Source organism: Chrysemys picta, chromosome 3 (assembly GCF_011386835.1).
Source record: "Chrysemys picta bellii isolate R12L10 chromosome 3, ASM1138683v2, whole genome shotgun sequence".
NCBI lineage: Eukaryota > Metazoa > Chordata > Testudines > Emydidae > Chrysemys > Chrysemys picta.
In genome coordinates, this window is record NC_088793.1 from 103,649,937 (window position 1) to 103,669,375 (window position 19,439).

Below are 19,439 nucleotides of genomic sequence, written 5' to 3' on the forward strand. Positions count from 1 at the left end.
CCGGAATAATACGCTTTTATAATATATGGCTAGGGAAACACACACAGGAGTTCATTATCACCCCAGTGCACACATGTAACTCCAGTTTAGGAGAATATGGGATTTGCATACACACACGCACTGGGCAAACAGAGCCCTTAACAATGCCCCTGAATAAAGGATTTTTTTCCTGGGGAGTTTTACCCAACAGAAACATGTTTACATATTTTTATGCCTTCAAAACATGTGCAGGGATGATACTAGAATATATGGCAACTAGTCCTTTGCATCTGGGTGCATTTCACACATCAGTGCCCAACATGGTTATTCTCACTTCTTTTTTTAATGGAATCAAGTGCCTTGTCTACTAAATAAGGGTTTTCTAATTTTATGTTATTTATTGCTTCAGAGGGGGAGGGGGGAAGATTTTCCTAGCAGAGTAAAAATAAACTGGACGCCATCAGTCAGAAAAAAATACCAGCATTAACTGATGGAAAGTATTTCATTTAATGTCAAATGTAAAATGATAGTATTGTAAGAAGTTATTGAAATAATTAATAATGGTTCACAACATAGTGCTATTAATTTAAAAAAGAGATAAACTAAACATATAAAGGAAATAAATACTACACACAGCATAAAATAAACTACCCATTTTGATATGAAACATTTCTTCAAAATAAAGTAAAATATATTTGGCAATGCTGCTCTGAGTGCAGCAAAAACTGAGTTTTACAAAGTTTTAGTGCACATTTATATATTTATAAAAAGCCTTCATTTTAAAAATCAATGTACCAAAAAGATGAATTTTCCAATCCATACTCATGTTGGTGAGCTTTATCTACAAGCAGTTCCACTGAAGTAAATTTACTTGCATGAGTAGGTGTTCACCAATATAAACAAGGATTGCAAAATCTAGTCCAAAGTGAATACTCAACAACAGGAAGACATAAAAAGTGTATGTTTTCATGTAGACCTGTGTAAGATTCTTTCAGAGTGCTCACATGCTAAATACAGAATACTGTCTGTCTTTTTACATGCAAGAAAATCAAAATTGCTAACACGAAACCTTCTATCCTGGTCAAGCTTGTTTCATTTTAGGTCACAGAGTACTAACAATTTTGGACTTCACTCTACCACCTTTGCTCATGCTCAAAAATGGCTTGGATCCAACGCCCATTGAAGTCAATGGGAATCTTTCCAACAGTAAAATTCTAGTCAGCATGAGAAAGGTAACAGAATTGGGACTTAGATTATTTCAGAATGCATCTGTAAATGCTGCTCTTGGGAAATATGAAAGTCAAACTTCAGGCTTGAACTGTCCAGGAGCCCAATCCTGTGAAGTGCTGGATACTCAAGTTTCGTTAACCTCAGTAAGAGCTGGAGGTGCCAGGTTCCTTGCAGAATTAGGTTCCAGACCACATGGCATGTCTTGAAAGGAGTATGGGGGAATTTTGTGTTTGTCTATGTTTAATGTTTTGGTTTTCAATTTTTTTTATCCTGAAAGTGAGATTATCATTTCAGCATAAATCCCATTCAAATCCATTTTTTTGCATATAATATTCTGAATGCAATCTGGAGTTAAATGATGACTTCATTTATGACACTTCAATTGTCAGGTTCAAAGGCAACATTTGTCTTTCCACTTGCACTTGAGTTTTTCACTGCTCTTTTCTTCTTCAGTTCTAACCCATGTGTTCTAGGTTTGTTTTCAACACTGTTAGTGGTAATTGATGATACAGGGGTGTCAAGAGCCATTAAATTTGGCGGATTTTCCATTGTTTCATTCTTCAGTATCCTTTTCTTCTTCTTTGTAACTCTATTGGGGAGGGGGAGAGAAGGAGGATAAGAAACATACAGAATTAGCTAAAGTTTAGAGCTATTTCCACCCACAGCTGACATGCTAAAACAATTGTCTGCATTTCCCCCCTGGGTATAGTGGTGAAACAGCTGTAAGTACTACTGTGCTACTGCAGAACCAAAACAGACAAAAGCACTAGATCCAAGTATGGTGGTCTCTGTTCCAAATCCACTGGTTTGCTTTGCAACATATGTTCTAACAGTCCTGTTTGATGACAGCTGCCTATGATTTTTAAAACTAACTAGAGCCTTGAGTAATCAATAAATTTAATTATTTAAAAATGTCAAATTACCAACCCTCTGGCCTCCTCCAAAGAGCCATTACAGAATATTTTTCATCCTCCAACTTTGATTTCCACAATATTCCAGTCAAAGAGAGATTCCTGGTTTATTTATTCATTCACCCACTCTAGGAAAATCATGCAAAGTGGAGTAACTCATTTGATCATTTAAAGTATCTGAACTAGGATGTATTTACAGAAATGCAAGCTGCTTTCATTTCCACTAATGGACTGGGCACTTCACATAAGCTCCAAACACATCATGAATCAAGTCAATTTCCTTATATACCCTCCCCAACTGCTGCCACCCAATTATGGGTTGTGATGGCCATCTGCAGACCCCCAAATAGAGCAGGAATTTGAGTGCATTATAGTGCTGCAACCCCCATCAAGGCAAAGTCATGGATCCTCTGTTCTGGGCAGAAGTTGATGTAACCGTACTTAAATAATGACTTAGTTTAGACTGTAAGCTCTTTGGGTCCGGGACCATCTCTTTGATCTGTGTTTGCATAGTGCTCAGCACTATGGGGTCTGGGTCCATGACCAGGACTCCAAGTGCTACCACAGTACACATGAATAAATAATAAGCATGGATGACTGAAGTCCAAAGTACATAAAGAGCTTCATGGAGCTGCCCTGGAAGTTGCAAGGCAGAAAAATAGTTGATGTTGGAGATACTGCTCTAGTGCAATAAGCTTTCATATGCAAGCCCTTCAAATGGTAGTCTTGCTGAAGAAATGAAGGCTATTCTCCTGTAAACAGAGTTCTTTTGAGATGAACTGTGCACATCCAAACCCCTGGGATGTACTGGCAGTGCAGCTCTGAGCACAGGCGCTGACTTTTGTTTTTGACCAGTGGGTGCTTTCCGCCTTCACTGAGTGCCATGTATATACTCATGCCACCTACTGGTGGCTTGTGGGTGCTGAGAACCCCCCCCCCTTTTTTTTTCAGTGGGTGCTTGAGCCCCAGAGCACCCACAGAATTGGTGCCTATGGCTCCGAGCACGAAATGTTCGACAGCAGTGCCTGCTGGAGCACCCTCACCCTCACTCTCACTGATCCTGAACATTCTGGGCGGGAGGCTATAAAAAAAGGGGCAAGGTAATCTGGCCACCACAACTCTTTCCACCACCTCCTCCTCAGGTCCAAGATTACATTAGGACTTTGGGGAAAATAGGAAGGTAGGCAGGGACTGTGAATGTGCAGGGCCCATCTTTAAGTTCCAGGTGAGTGACCTTCATTTTTTCCTCTTCTTCTAGTGGCCTGTGTATATCCCCACTCATGGAATAATTTGATATGCAGTTCTGACATGTGAGGAAGGTGGGACGTGGTGTCCTAATTAAATAATGACTGAAGTACCATTGTACCAAAGTGAGCATCTGAATGGGAGGCTAGGTCTACTGCATAATGTTTTGTAAATGTATATAGCATTTCATGTAGCATATCTTCACACTCCTGCAATTGAGAGGTGAAGTTGAAGCCCTTGTGACCAACAGTTCATGAAACTGAATGACATCTTCTGATGGGGAAGATGCTGAAGCAACTTCTACGTTATCATCAGGAAAGGTCTCATCAGCAGGCTCTAGATGTGTGTCCTGGAATTCCATGGGTCCCATTGGTTCTTCCTCTGAAAGGGTTTCTGGGACTACTGATGGGAAGTGGTCCTGATAGCCCAGTGATGCAGATTGATATGGGAGCAGCAAATTCAATGTATGAAGCTTCCCCTGACCTCTAGGAGGGGACTGGTCCCTGTAAGGACAAGTGTGTTCACTATCCCCATAACACCTCGTGAGGACCAGTAAGTTCATCTGGCACAAGGAGGGAATTGTCAATCCTGCCAATATTTTGCTTCAGGTTCCCCATCATAGTACCTACTAGGGTAAGAGCATGGTCTGTATATATGTGAACTGTGTAGAGCATCTATGTAGCATTTGCCCTGATATGCTTTCTTGTGAACAGAAATGGTAATTTAACCTATCTGTCACAATCTATTTCAATATTAGATTGAGGATCTGATCTCTGTTGATGGCACCAAGGAGTCACAACCAAGATCCAGAACTGATATGGTTGTTGCATTAGGGGCATGACACTTCTATAGGCATTTGCACTGTGCCATGGCCTTAACCTTTGGCCCAGGGTGTTTTCATAACTGACCTAAGGATCCAAGAGGGGTCGGGAATGGTGCTCTGCCCTGCTAACAGGTGCCATACTTGCACCATAATCTTATCTGGAACAGAGGTACTGGATGTGAAGGGGTGCTCCCACTATGACTGTCTCTGCTAACACATATGGGGTTCCATTTGTGTCTTGAACTGGGATCTGATGGCTTAGGATCCTTTGACAGTACCTTCAGCAGCATCTTGAGCTTTTTATTGCCTGAAGGGGTAGGAGCTGACACAGGCCTCTCTGCACTCACAGAGGTGGGTAGGGTTTGGCTGCTAGCGCCTCCAGAAGTACTAAGGCTTGGTGCTGGCTCTGACACTCTTTGTGAGCTCTTGGGATGAAGGTGCTGCAGACTGTGTACCATGCAGGAGAGCATTCCTTCCCCCAAGCAAGCCAGACACCTGGTATGGGCATTCAAAGTGGGAATACAGCACAACAAGAGGCACAACTCTTAAATCCTGGTCTCTTCCTTTTCAGACCTGCCACAGACACCTGAACTGAGATGCTGGAACTAATAAAAACTAAAAAAAATAAATACTTTTAAGAAAGAAAACAAATAAGCTAAAATTTCTAATATTAATCCTAACTAAAAAAATCTATCTAGGGCACTGAGTCCTCAAAGAGGATGGATCAATCTGGAGAGCTTCTTGGTCTTTCTGCTGCTGTGTTTGGAAGGAACGGAGGTGGCTGGAATGCCATGACTCCTTTTTATAGCCTCCCGCTCAGAATATTTAGGAACAGTGAAGGCAGGGAGGAGGGGGCATGAGAGCGCTCTGGAGGAAACTGTTCTGAAATGTTCCACCTCAGGAGCTGCACTCCAGCACATCCCATGAGTGGGAACATGCAGGGGCTAGTCGAAGAACAATAGGAAATGAATGAACGACATTATCCTTCCGTGCTGTCTCAATAAGGTAGGCACTGCTGTCTGAAGAGATCATGAATCTTGGCATCCAGTCCAGATATTGTATTTTCAAGGACTCTGACCCACAGATCAATCTCCTGAATCCTGCCTGTGTTTTTATCTCTTATGACTGAACTCTTGTCTACGACGGGAATTTTTGTGTGGAATAACTTCTCAATCTCTTTCTTTGCAGCTATATTTACATGCACAACTGGCTGCTTTCCTGTTTCTTTCATGGCACAGGAGCTCGAGAAGAATGTTGTTTTAGGCTCAAAAGCAGCTCTCCCCATGATGTTAGAAAAGCCAAAACATCAAGAAGCAAACTAAAGTTTTAAAAAACCCTAATGTGTCCCTGAGAAAGGAGCATTGTACAAAACTTGCCTGCCCATCTTTTCATTTAATCCCCTTCCCTTCTAAATTAGCTCCTTCCTGTCAAGGTGCAGCAGCAGACTTTGAGCTGGAGTGTCTCTCCCTCTCCTATTATCAGGTTCAAATGGCCTCAGCATCCGCAAAGCCTGAGAACTAACCTTCTGTGCAGCACTGCTGCCTGTCCAAACAGGACAGTAATGACATAGAATCATAGAACTGGAAGTGATCTTGAAAGGTCATCTAGTCCAGTCCCCTGCACTCAAGGCAGGACTAAGTATTATCTAGACCATCCCTGACAAGTGTTTGGTCCAACCTCCTCTTAAAAATCCCCAATGATGGAGATTCCACAACCTTCCTAGGCAATTTATTCCAGTGCTTAACCACTCTGACAGTTAGGAAATTTTTCCTAATGTCCAACCTAAACCGCCCTTGCTGCAATTTAAGCCCATTACTTCTTGTCCTATCCTCAGAGGTTAAGAATAACAATTTTTCTCCCTCCTCCTTGTAACAACCTTTTATGTACTTGAAAACTGTTATGTCCCCTCTCAGTCTTCTCTTCTCCAGACTAAACAAACCCAATTTTTTCAATCTTCCCTCATAGGTCATGTTTTCTAGACCTTTAAGCGTTTTTGTTGCTCTTCTCTGGACTTTCTCCAGTTTGTCCACATCTTTCCTGAAATGTGGTGCCCAGAACTGGACACAATACTCCAGTTGAGGCCCAATCAGCACAGAGTACAGTGGAAGAATTACTGCTCGTGTCTTGCTTGCAATACTTCTGCTAATACACCCCAGAATGATGTTTGCTTTTTTTGGAACAGCGTTACACTATTGACTCATATTTAGCTTGTGATCCACTATGACCCCCAGATCCCTTTCTGCAGTACTCCTTCCTAGGCAATCATTTTCCATTTTGTATGTGCGCAACTGATTGTTCCTTCCTAAGTGGAGTACTCTGCATTTGTCCTTATTGAATTTCATCCTATTTACTTCCGACAATTTCTCCAGGTTGTCCAGCTCATTTTGAATTTTAATCCCATCCTCCAAAGCACTTGCAACCCTTCCCAGCGTGGTATCATCGGCAAATTTTATAAGTGTACTCTCTATGCCATTATCTAAATCATTGATGAAGATATTGAACAGAACCGGACCTAGAACCGATCCCTGCAGGACCCCACTTGTTATGCCTTTCCAGCATGACTGTGAACCACTGATAACTACTCAAACTGCAGTCACACCTCTGATTGTCATGTGGAATTACCCTAAGTGTACATCTATACTGCAGCTGAAAGTGGTAATTCTGGGAACGATTTTCCAACCAGTTATGCAACCACCTTATAGTAGCGCCATCTAGGTTGTATTTCCCTAGTTTGTTTATGAGGTCATGCGAGACAATATCAAAAGCCTTACTAAAGTCAAGATATACCCGCTATCCACAAGGCTTGTTACTCTGTCAAAGAAAGCTATCAGGTTGATTTGACACAACTTGTTCTTGACAAATCCATGCTGACTGTTATTTATCACCTTTTTATCTTCTAGGTGTTTGCAAATTGATTTTTTAATTATTTGCTCCATTATCTTTCCGGGTACAGAAGTTAAGCTGACTGGTCTGTATTTCCCCAGGTTGTCCTTATTTCCCTTTTTATAGATGGGCACTATATTTGCCCTTTTTCTGTCTTCCGTCTTCCATGCCTTTTCAAAGATAATTGCTAATGGCTCAGATAGCTCCTCAGTCAGTTCCTTGAGTATTCTAGGATGCATTTCATCAGGCTCTGGTGATTTGAAGACATCTAACTTGTCTAAGTAATTTTTGACTTGTTCTTTCCCTGTCTGAGATGCTGATCCTACCTCATTTTCACTGGCATTCGCTATGTTAGACAGCCAATCACCACCAACATTCTTGGTGAAAACAGAAACAAAGAAGTCATTAAGCACCTTTGCCATTTCCACATTTTCTGTTATTGTCTTTCCCCCCTCTTGAGTAGCATGTCCTTCAGTCCCTCTCATGTTTGGAGTGGCATCTATGTGACACTCCTACTCCCTGCTGCACAGGAAGAGGGACTGCTAGAATTTAAATTCCGATGACTCAGGCATCCAACATCTTTCTGAATTGCAGTTGAAAGGTTTCTTAGGCTCTTTATTTCCCTCATAGGATCCAGCATCTGAACCAGATTGCTAATGTGACCTACTCTCATGACGTGTTTATTTCTCATTTAAATGAACATTTTATACCTAGTAATGCTCCCCAAACCCTGAATTAGATCATATTCTTTGTGAATTCCATATTTTATAAATCCCTACTCCTACACTACTTTGAAGACGCTAAAAAAAAAAAAAATCACCTTTACTGAAGTTTTAACTATGCAGTCCTATCATACTGTGGTCCAAGTCCTGTTTTTAAAAAATTGCATCAAGTTTGTGTGTACTCCTACTAAACCATTCATTTTCTTCTTGAACACAATCCTGTTAATACAATTATGCTCAAAATGCAACCTCATATTGTGTCACGGTGTAGTTTTACAGCCCCCTTTCTTATGGCACATGAGCGTTAAGCAACCTTTCCCTTCACCATTTATTTCTGAATCTAGACACAAAGATGGAACCCTAGCAATGAGGGTTTTGAGACATGGTTAAAATTAGAGATATAAAACCATCTCTAACACTCAAGGATAGGTTATTATATGATCAGCTCTTTAATGACAAGGAACGCAAGTATTTTCTAGGTATTCTTCAAAAATAAATGAATGCAAATACTTCAAATAATGGTTAGGATAACATGAAGATGACATGGAAAAACAAGTATTTAAGCATCCATATGGAAGATCTTGTGCAAAATGTTTAGATCTTATTTATTTCAAAGTTTCACACATTGTATAGCTACATATATATGTGTACACACACACACACACACACACACACAAAATACAAATGTAAAGATGCTGGCTGGCTTGTCTTCCTTACATGTGACAAACTCATTCAATTTACATTAATTAATTCTTAGAAGGTGCAAAAAGTAGTTGGCAGCTCATAACAATATGGGTTAATCAAAAGAGCTGAGGGATGTTTCATGGCAATCCTGCACCTCTGGATTACAGCTCAATTCTCTTACACTATATTCCTTACAGTATCTCTGTAACATACCTATGCAAAAAAGTACAACAAACCATTATTTCCTTTTCACTTTATTTTTCTTAAACACTTCTCTAGACCAATTATCCTAAATTTAACTTCTTTTTTTGCTGTCTCGCTTAAAAGAACAAAACAACCCCCCCTCCCACTCCCCCCCAGACAATATCTCAGTTTCCTAAGAGCAGTTGTAGAAGTAACACTGCAAATTGCTTTGAATGATTTGTTGCTTACTGTGTCACAGGTGAGTCTATATCTGTGTCATGCTCTGAGATAAATTTCAGGTCCCCTGACTTGGTGATGACTGCTGACATCTGCAAAAGAAAACAAGCAGGAAGGTAGAAAGAAGAAAGACAATGGGGCTAACACATGTACATTGAAAAGCCACCAGCTTCCTGAATAAGGAGAGAATATACCCAGTCTGAAAAAAGAATGTCTATCAGCCATGAAGTGTTCACTCCTATGTGGTTAAAAACAAGGAAACAGCCCCCTGCTTTAACAACTCCTTGCAAACAAAGACAGTTTTCAGGTGTGTGGCAAAAACAACGGGTTATAATTCTTTGCTTGAATGAATCTTAAAATGCACATAGTCTGTAAGGGATTAAATTTATTTCAGATATTGAATTAGTAACTAAAGAATACTGAGGAGTCATCCCATCACACCCTTAACTAGTGAAAAAGCTGCCTGCTTCACTTCATAGGGGTTTTGTTAACCTAGCCTTGCAGATTTTGTTCAAAGTGGTCCAAATCTCTTCAGGTTTGTTTGGAGGTTAGGGTTCGGACAGACTCAAAACTCACAGTGAATTCATGCAAAATTCTCTAGTTTTCTATGAAACCAGTGAGTGTCAGCCCAGTTTGCACTTCACATCCATAAACCTCCTCTACTCTAATAGGACTGGGACACTCCTTTATCACAAGAACTCCTCTTAGGAGTGGGAAGGAATGGCTCAATGTGGCTTGCAATTTCCTCCACCCAAGGTCTGAAGTCTTCCACGGCAGAGGACTCTACTGCCTGCTCTTCCTCCGGGAGTCTTCACAGGCCTCTAGCGCCCATTCTTTACTGTTGAATTTTCATGAAGGAGAGAAGAGAGCACAACCGGAAAGCCTGCTGTTTCACTCTCTCTCCCCAAATCTTACTCAGAAAAGCTGTCCTGGTATGCAACACATACATCTCACCATGCAGCACTTACTCCCACAACTGAAGTACTGACCTTTAGGCTAAGCCTATACCACAGCTCAGGCAGATGTACACACACTAGTTCTGATCAAGCTCATGTGCGAAAAACAGCAGCATGGTCATGGTAGCATGGGCAGCAGCTTAGGCTAGCCCCTGAGTATGTACCGAGGATTTCAGATGGTACTTGAGCAGCTAGTTCGAGCCACTGCAGCCACACTGCTATTTTTAGCATGCTAGCTCAAACAGAGCTAGCATGCTAAAAATAGCAGTGTGGCTGCAGTGGCTCGAACTAGCTGCTCAAGCAGAGCTCGAACTAGCTCAAACAGAGCTAGCACATGTACATCCACTGAGCTCTGAATTACTTTCAGCTGCAGTATAGATGTACACTTGGGGTAATTCCACATGACAATCAGAGGTGTGACTGCAGCTTGAGTAGGAATACCCTCACTAGCTTGAATCTAGCAGTGACGATGCACTGGCACGAACCCTGGCACAGGCTAGCAACGTGAGTACATACCCAGGGTTCCAGGCGGGGTTGTACACAGTGAAGCTAGTGTGGGTATGTTCACCACAGCTGCAATTGCACCTCTGTTTGCAGTTAGACACATTTAGGCCTAAGAAGCTCCACAGTGCCTTACATGGTTAGCTTAAAAAACCATGCAAAGGAGTTTGGGGCATCTCTTATTCCACGCGTAACACCACAATGGTGGCAACAGGAAGCTTTCTTGTCTCTCTGCTGCAGGTTGACAGGGCTCTGCACCCTAGAAAAATCTTTCTGGGATGAGATGGGTGTGCAGAAAGACAACAGGCGAATCTCTGAAAATTGGATAGTGCTCTCCATGGAGATTTTCAAACACTAGAGCCTGAAGGAGGGCGAGGGGTTAAGTTGAAAACATATTTTCTAAAGCTAAGAAGTTTTTCCAGGTAGATTATGAGAAGTGTGGCCTTAAAGTGAACTCATCCAATAAAACCTGGACCAAGCTTATTTTTTAACAAAACTAAGTTACGTTTTGAGTTCAAAACGTAACTAAGTAAAACCCATTCCATTGGGTTTTATTGGGGGCATTTCAAACAACTCTAGTTCTTAAATTCACCCCACCACACCCCGTGATTTACACTAGAGATGGACCTACCCAGCAACTCTTATCTGCCCGTAAATCACACATTTCACTCTCAACCCTCATCTCTCCAGGAAATAGCCAGGTGCCATTTTCTCTGAAATTACTCTCTTTGAAATCCTCTCTCTAGAACCACCAATAGTATTGAGAGGGAAAATGCCCTTCAGATCCTCCTGAGTGGCTGACACAATGATGTAACTATTGGAAACAGCACTCTCAAAGTCAGCAAGCACCTTCTGGGAGAGATGTCAAGAAAGAAACGACAACTTCTGATAGTCTGCCACTTGGTGATTAACGTTTGTATGGGCTAATAGGTATATCATGGCCATGCCATCTCTAATTTAAACAAATAAGAGAAAACAAATATTGCCTTCAAGGCAATATGATCTTATTATAAAGTACAACTTAGGCTAGCTTCACTATTATAAAATGAAATAATAATAATAATAACGCTTTACTCTTCAATAATTTCATAGCATTTAAGGCAAGAGGAGAACATTATATCACCAAGTCTGACCTATTGTATATCACAGGCCCTTTAATGTCACCCTGTAGTGAGCCCAATTACTAATGTTTGACTAAAGCATATCCTCTAGAAAAGGGATTCAGTCTTGATTTGAAGACATTAAGAAATGGAGAATCCACCTTCCCTTGGTAATTTGTTCCAATGGTTAATCACTCTCAGTACTAAAAATCTGTACCTTATTTCTCATTTGAATTTGTCTGGCTTCTGCTCACCATTGGCTCTTGTTATGCCTTTCTCTACTAGATTGAAGAGTCCTTTTGTAGTTAATATTTTCTCCCCCTATAGGTACTTATTCAATGTAGCCAAGTAACTTCTCAATCTTCTTTCTGATAAGCTAAGCAGATTGAGCTCCTTTAAGTCTCTCACTGTGGGGCATTTTCTCCACCCCTGAATCATCTTTGTGTCTTTTTCTGCACCCTTGCCAATTTTTCAAAATCCTTTTAAAATGTGGATTTAAGAGCTGGATACAATAGTCTAGTATCAGTCTCATTAGTGCCATATACAGGGTTAAAATCACCTCCCTACTCCTACTCTCTTGCTTATACATTCAAGGATCACACTAGCCCTTTTTGCCACAGCATCACACTGGAAACTCATGTCGAGTTGTTTGTCTTTTATGACTCCTAGATCCTGTTCAGGGTCACTGTTTTCCAAGATACAGTTCCCCGCTCTACAGATCTGGCCTGCATTCCTTGTTCCTAGATGTATAACTGCATTTGGCTGCATTAAAATACATTTTGTTTGACTGGGTCCAGTTTACCAAGTGATCCAGATAACTCTATGACTGTGCTGTCCTCACCATTATTTACCACTCTGCCAGTCTTTGTGTCATCCACAAGTTTTATCAGCAGGGATAATAAAGCTTTCCATCAATGATCTTAAAGTCCTACACAAACATTAATTAATTAAGCCTCACAACCCCCCAGTTCAAGTATTATCATCCATATTCCGAAGCTGGGGAAACTGAGGCATGGATGTTAAATGACCGGCCTCATGGTAAGTCTGTGGCAGATCTCCTGGGTCCCAGTCCTGGACTTTAATCAAACTACTAGATCATGCTTCCTATAACATTAATTAAAGCAAAGTAAACAAAGTAAACAAACAGACGTGTAAGCTCCTACTTCTACGGCTTGATTCTGCTCCTTCCATGTCAATGGGACTTTTATTACCGACTTAAATGGGAGCAGTATCAAGCCCCTAATGGCCAAGGAATTAATGTATGCACACTGCTAACAAGAGCCATGTTCAGACATGAGCCACCATCACACATGACCTGTGAAGAGGTTCTAACAGTTTCCTTGGCCAGTGGAGACAGGATCACAGCGTTAGAAAATACCATACCCAGGCAGTGTATGAATGTGTAAGAGTACTGCTTATGACAGAAAAAACCTCTCTGTGTTAAATTCACACATAAATCTACATTAACATAATATAAAATTTGGGACTGTACACAAAAGAAGGAAACATACTGTCACTGTCTGATAACGATATACAATGGAGTGCAACCATGAGTGATTACTACATTTTTCAATGTTCACACCTTCCTGATGTTTATTTTTTCCTTTTTACACTCCCTTTTCTTATTGTCAGAACTGGGCCAGGTCATTCTCTTGGAGTTTCTCACATGAAAGTAGTTAAGGCTTTTCATCTTCCATATTTTCAAAAAGGGAAAAGAAGACAACAATCTTTAATACCGGAATCTTTCTCCTAGCTCTGTTAATACTGCAATCAAACATCTCGCTTTACAAGACAGGAGAACCTGACTAAACTGCACTGCAGCAAAATGCGAACCTAGTCCAAAAACTGAATGTTGAGTTTTTCAGAATGAAACAGCCAAGTGAGATTCTGCCAGAGTCACGACTGGTGTGGGTAACGTCTAGTTCTCCATGAGACATGGGGCAAGACCCCCATCACCCCTGGTCGCTCCCTGAAATACATTCTAAATATATATTAATTCTAATTAGCCCTCAATGCTGATGTCTCTTCCCCAAACTCAAAACTCTCTAGTATAAAACTTCACCGATCTACAGTGGGCCTTTCCCCCGAGTGTTGATCACTGACGTTCTATCATACTTCTGTCTGATACAGTATTCTTCATATTTTTAAAAATCACATTTTTGTTAAACTTAAAAGAGGAGTAATCTGAAAACAAGTGGTCTTCCTGTTGTTCCTGGGGTATTAAAAGGGTTCTGTGCTGGTGAGGACTAGCTGATGATACAAAGAAAACAGATAAATCCCGTGATAGTAAAGATTATAACGGGATATGCAAATGCACTCAGATACTCCCACTTGCCAGTGGAGTGATCCTGAATTTGTTTAGTGTTTACAGAATCACAGAAATTCTAAATGGAGTGTAACACTAGAGCAGTTCCTATTTTAGAAAGGAAGTTATTGGCCATGCAGAGGAAGCACATAATGAAAACTTGTCTAAGGAATAAGCTGTTTTTTATTCTCCTTATAGAAACAAGGGGGAAAGCATCAATAATCAATTAAAGCCTATTCCTTATCACAGACAATTCCAATAAGATACTTTTAAGTTTTCTTCCAGAAATAATAGTGAACGGTATTAAAGTTGTAAAGTCAAGTTCTCAAGGATTAGGAAATGCTAGAATGAAGCCTTAATTCCACCCCCTTGTGCAAATACATTCGGGTAGTTTTTCATTACATGCTCACGTACTATTTTTTCCAACAGCACTCCTGCCTCATTCAGTGCACAGGCTGGGCAGTGCTCACTTAATAAGCAGCTATTCCACGTTTTGTTTTATCCTCATTGTTCAATATGTGGCCTTGGGCCTTATTTACTGCATATTATTCAAAGCCTGCTATGAAGTCAGAACGATTAATTTCCTCATTGGCTTTTCTATGGTTGTCATCACTATAGGATCCAAGTGCTTCATAAACACTAATTTATTCATCTTCACCAAACCCCTTGAGGTGAGATGGTGGTGTCCCCATTTTACAGATGGGCGCTGGGGCACAGGGAGATTAAAGTATCCACTAATTTTGGGTGCCCAATTTGAAATGTCTATGACCTAATTTTTCAGAGACCTTACTGTTACATGGCACTTTATATATTCAAGCACAGCCCCCATTGACTTCAGTTGCAGTTGAGAGTGCTCAGCATTTCTGCAAATCAGACCCTCGAGCCTCAAGTCAGGCACCCAGAAAAGGAGGAACATACATTGAGTGACCACCCGTTGGAAAGTTTGGTTTAAGTGTCTTGCTTAGCATCACAAAGGGACTCTGGCAGAGGCAGGGATAGAATCCAGTTCTCCCCGGGCAGCATTCAACTGCCTTAAGCATGAGACCATCTTTCTTCTTCCTGCAATACTCTGCCCCATTTGTTATACATCTTCCAACTTCTGAAATAAATGAATACAGGGCCCACAGACAACATCCATCTCCAGGGCACATCCATCCCGTGCAGTAAATATGGCTGGAGTCATGTGGAAAAAATAGTATAGACTAATAAACTGTAAGGCCAGAAGGGACTTTTGTGATTACCTATGATTAGTCTGACCTCCCGCACAGTGCAGGACACAGAACCTCACTCATTCACTCCTGTAATAGATCCATAACCTCTGGCTGAGTTACTGATGTCCTCAAATCATGATTTAAATACTTCAAGTTACAAAGAATCCACCATTTACTCTAGTTTAAACCTGAAAGTGACCCATGTCCCATGCTGCAGAAGGAGAAAAAAAAAACCAACACAAAACAAACAAACAAAAAAACCAGGGCCACTGCCAATCTGACCAGAGGGAAAAATTCCTTCCCAACCCCAAATATGGTGATCAGTTGGACCTTGGGCATGTAGGCAAGACCTACTAGCCAGACACCTGGGAAAGAATTGTCTGTTATTACTCAGAGTTATCGCCATCTACTGTCCCATATTTAGCTGTTGGGGATATTTGTTACTAGCAGTAGCAGATCAGCCACCAGCCATTGTGGTGATCCCTTCCATATGATCCCTTCCATAAATTTATCAAGCTCAGTCTTGAAACCAGTTAGGTTTTTTGCCCTCACTGCTCCTCATGGAAGGCTGGTCCAGAACTTCCCTTCTCTGATGGTTAGAAACCTCCATCTAATTTCAGGCCTAACTTTGTTGATGGTCAGTTTATATCCATTTGTTATTGAGCCGATATTGGTGCTTAACTTAAATAACTCCTCTCCTTCCCTGGTATTTATCCCTCTGATGTATTTATTGAAAGCAATCATATCTCTCCTCAGCCTTCATTTTGTAAAGCTAAGCAAGTCAACCTCCTTAAGTTCCCTAAGGTAGGTTTTCCATTCCTCTGACCATCCTAGTAGCCCTTCTCTGCATATGTTTCAGTTTGAACTGGCCTTTCTGAGGGCAGGTTTACACTACAAATTTACATCAGTGCAGCTGCGGTGCTGTAGTACATCTGGTGAAGACAGTCTAAGCCGACGGGAGAGAGCTCCCTTGTCAGCTTAATAACTCCACCTTCACAGGAGGCGGTAGCTATTTCAGCTGGAGAAGCTCTCCCACCGACTTAGCGCTGTCTGCACAGGGGGTTAACGTCAGCATAATTATGTCACTCAAGGGTGTGGATTTTTCACAGCCCTGAGCAATGTAATTATAACAAAGGTCTCACCAGTGTCTTGTACAATGGTAATAACACTTTCCTATCTTAACTGGCAAGACCTCACCTGATGCATCCTACGATTGCATTAGTCTTTTTCATGGCTGCATCACATTGGTGGCTCATAGTCATCCTGTGATCAACCAATACACCCAGGTCTTTCTCCTCCTCTGTTGCTTCCAAATGATTCGCCCCCAGCTTATAAGAAAAATTCTTGTTAGTCCCTAATTGCATGACCTTTCACTTTTGTACTATTAAATTTCATCCTATTTCTGTTACTCCAGTTTTTGAGGTCATTCAAATCTGCTTGTGATATTCCGCTCCTCCTCCACATTGGCAATACCTCCAGCTTTGTCTCATCTGCAAATTTTATTAGTACACTCCCACTTTTTGTGCCAACATTATTAATGAAAATGTTAAATAAGATTGGTCCTAAGATTGATCCGTGAGGAGCTCTTCTAATAACCTCCCTCTAGTCTGACAGTTCACCTTTCAGTATGACTTGTAGTCTCTCTTTAATCAGTTCCTTACCCACCTCTTGATTCATATATTAATCCCCATCTTCTCTAATTTAACTAATAATTTTCCATGTGGAACTATATCAAATGCCTTACTGAAATTCAGGTAGATTAGATCTACTGCATTTCTTTTGTCTAAAAAAAAATAAAAATATATCAATCCATCTTCTCAAAGAAAGAGATCAGGCTGGTCTGGCATGATCTACCTTTCGTAAAACCATTTTGTATTTTATCTCACATACCTGTATGTTCTTAACTATTTTCTCTTTCAAAATTTGTTCCAATACCTTGCATACAACTGAAGTCTAACTAACCTCATGTAATTAAAGACTTCATTACTGTCTCCACAAAATGCTTTCAAAGCTGAGTAATCTAATCAGTCTCCCTGTTGTTCATGAGAAATTAATGAGGTTCCGTGCTGGTGTGTGCAGGTAAAAAATAGCAGTGAAGATGTGGCGGCATGGAATATGGCATAGGCTACCAATATGAGTATGTACACAAACTGAAAAACAAATTCCATCATATGGTATCATAATAACACTCCTGGAGTTCATCAGCAGGTTTGGGACATTTAGATACAGAGCAAAGGCTTCTGCCACTTCAGCTAAGGGTGTAACTGATAGCAGCACTACGGTGTCATCTTTTATGGAGACCAGCACTAGAGCGGGATAAGACACACATTTTGCCAATGGGTTTCACAGATAGTTCCTGAGAGCAGAGGAAGACAGACTCAGGGATCTTAGGTTCCATTCCAGGCTCTGTAGGGGCAACATCCTATAGGGGGCACAGATTCTTCTGCCTGTTTCCCCAAAGCTTGATTTCTTCTGTCCTGTCCCAAAGCTTGATTTCTTCTGTCCTGTCCCCTCCAACCTGTCCTTGTCCCAGTCTCTCTCTCTTCTCCATACCTGGCACCTTGTCCCACTCTCCACTCCTCAGGTCTCTCATCCCACCCCAGTGCAAGTCTCCTTGCCCAGCAGCCCCATTTCCCCCCTCTTGGCTCCTCATCCAATCTGTGGCTCCTCTCCCCCTACTGGCTTCCATGCCCAGTCTTCCGCCCTGGGCTCCTCATCTAATCTCAGACTTTCCCCTCCCCTGACTCCATGTCTCAGTCTCTTTGCCCAGTCTGCGACAGTTCTGCCCCCATACTACAGCTCCTTATCAGATTCTCCTTCCCCTGCCACCACCTCCCTTCCACAACTGGTTCCTAGTCCAAGTCTTCTTCTCCAGGCCTTCCCAGTCTTCACCTCTCTCCAGATCCAACTCTGATCTCCTCATCTGGCATGAGTGTTCCTCCTATCCCCGCCAAAAGCCAAATAGCTCTTGGTCCTACCCCCATTTCCTTCACTAGCTCCCAGTCTCCCCCAACACAGCTTCCAGTCCCAGCTGCTCCCTCCTTGGCTCACAGTCTCTTTGCCCAGCCAGTCCCAGTCGACCCTCCAGCTCCCAGTCCACTGCCTGACCGCCAAATCTAAATCACTGTTTCTCTCCCCCAATCATCTAGGAACATGGAATGCAGGCCAGATCCCTACTGATCAAATTTGCAGATGACACAAAGCTAGAAGAGTTGTCAACACTTTCGAGGAGAGAGCTAAAATTCACAGGGATCTTGATAAGTTGGAGAACTGGGCTATAGACAGCAAAATGAAATTTAACAAACACAAATGTAGGGTGCTAGACTTAGGGGAGAAAAACCAAATGCACAAATACAGAATGCGGGCTAACTGGCTTGGCAGCAGCATTGCTGAGAACGATCTGGGAATTGTGGTGGATCACAACCTCAACATGAGTCAGCAATGTGATGCTGTTGCAAAAAAAGCAAATGCAATTTTATGGTGCATTAACAGCATGCAAGTCACGGGAAGTGATAATACCACTCTACTCAGTGCTGGTTAGACATCAGATGAATTAACGTGTCCAGTTTTGGTCAGCAGTGTATAGAAAGGATGTGGAGAAACTGGAAAGGATCCAGACGTGAACGACAAAGATGATCAAAGGGATGGAATACAAGCTATATGAGCAAAGGCTGAAGGAACTGGGTATGTTTCGTTTGGAAAAGAGGAAATTGAGGAAGGACATAAGAAAGGCCATACTGGGTCAGACCAAAGGTCCATCCAGCCCAATATCCTGTCTACCGACAGTGGCCAATGCCAGGTGCTCCAGAGGGAGTGAACCTAACAAGTAATGATCAAGTGATCTCTCTCCTGCTGTCCATCCCCATCCTCTGACAAACAGAGGCTAGGTATGATAGTGGTTTCCAAATACTGGAAAGACTGCCCTAAAAAGATGGAAAAAAGTTGTTCTCTCTTGCCACAGAGGGCAGGACAAAGGGCTCAAACTACAGCATAGCAGATTTAGATTAAATCTCAGGAAAAACTTCCTAACTGTAAGAACAGTAGGGCAATGGAACAGACTGCCTCGGGAGGTTGTGGAAGCTGCTTCATTGGAGGTTTTCAAAAGGAGGCTGGAGCCATCTATCTTGGATGGTTCAGACACAACAAATCCTGTATTTTGGCAGGGGGTTGTATTAGATACCCTTGTGGTCCCTTCTAATCCTATGATTCTGTCCCAGTCTTATCAGACTTCTTGTCCCAAACTATTTCCTCCCTCCCCCAGTTTGGCTTTTGTCCCCTCTATATTTGAATCAGACAGCTTTCTTTTTCTCACTGCCTGGGTGCCAGCAGGGGGTCACTGAGAGCACAGGATGCTTTTCAGCTCCAGTGCTCAACCCCACCCTAGGTCAGAACAACTGGGAGTGGCCATTACAGGGAAAGTCCTTCTAAGCCTCCATAGCCCTGGGCTGGAGTGTATTCTCTGTTGCTCT

General features: G+C 41.8%; 1 protein-coding gene across 7 annotated transcripts in view; it reads right to left on the minus strand.

Annotated features, from left to right (window-relative positions):
• Positions 1–467: 467 nt before the first annotated feature.
• Positions 468–19,439, minus strand: part of AHI1 (Abelson helper integration site 1) — a 185,851-nt gene continuing 166,879 nt past the window's right edge. For all 7 annotated transcript variants that reach the window (XM_042848183.2, XM_042848185.2, XM_008176763.4 and 4 more), the window contains 2 exons: positions 8,910–8,989; positions 468–1,798 (listed from right to left, as the gene is read on the minus strand). In XM_042848183.2, coding sequence (XP_042704117.2) covers positions 1,588–1,798; positions 8,910–8,989 — 291 coding nt within the window. In that variant the 3' untranslated portion in view covers positions 468–1,587. The remainder of the gene's footprint in view (positions 1,799–8,909; positions 8,990–19,439) is intronic.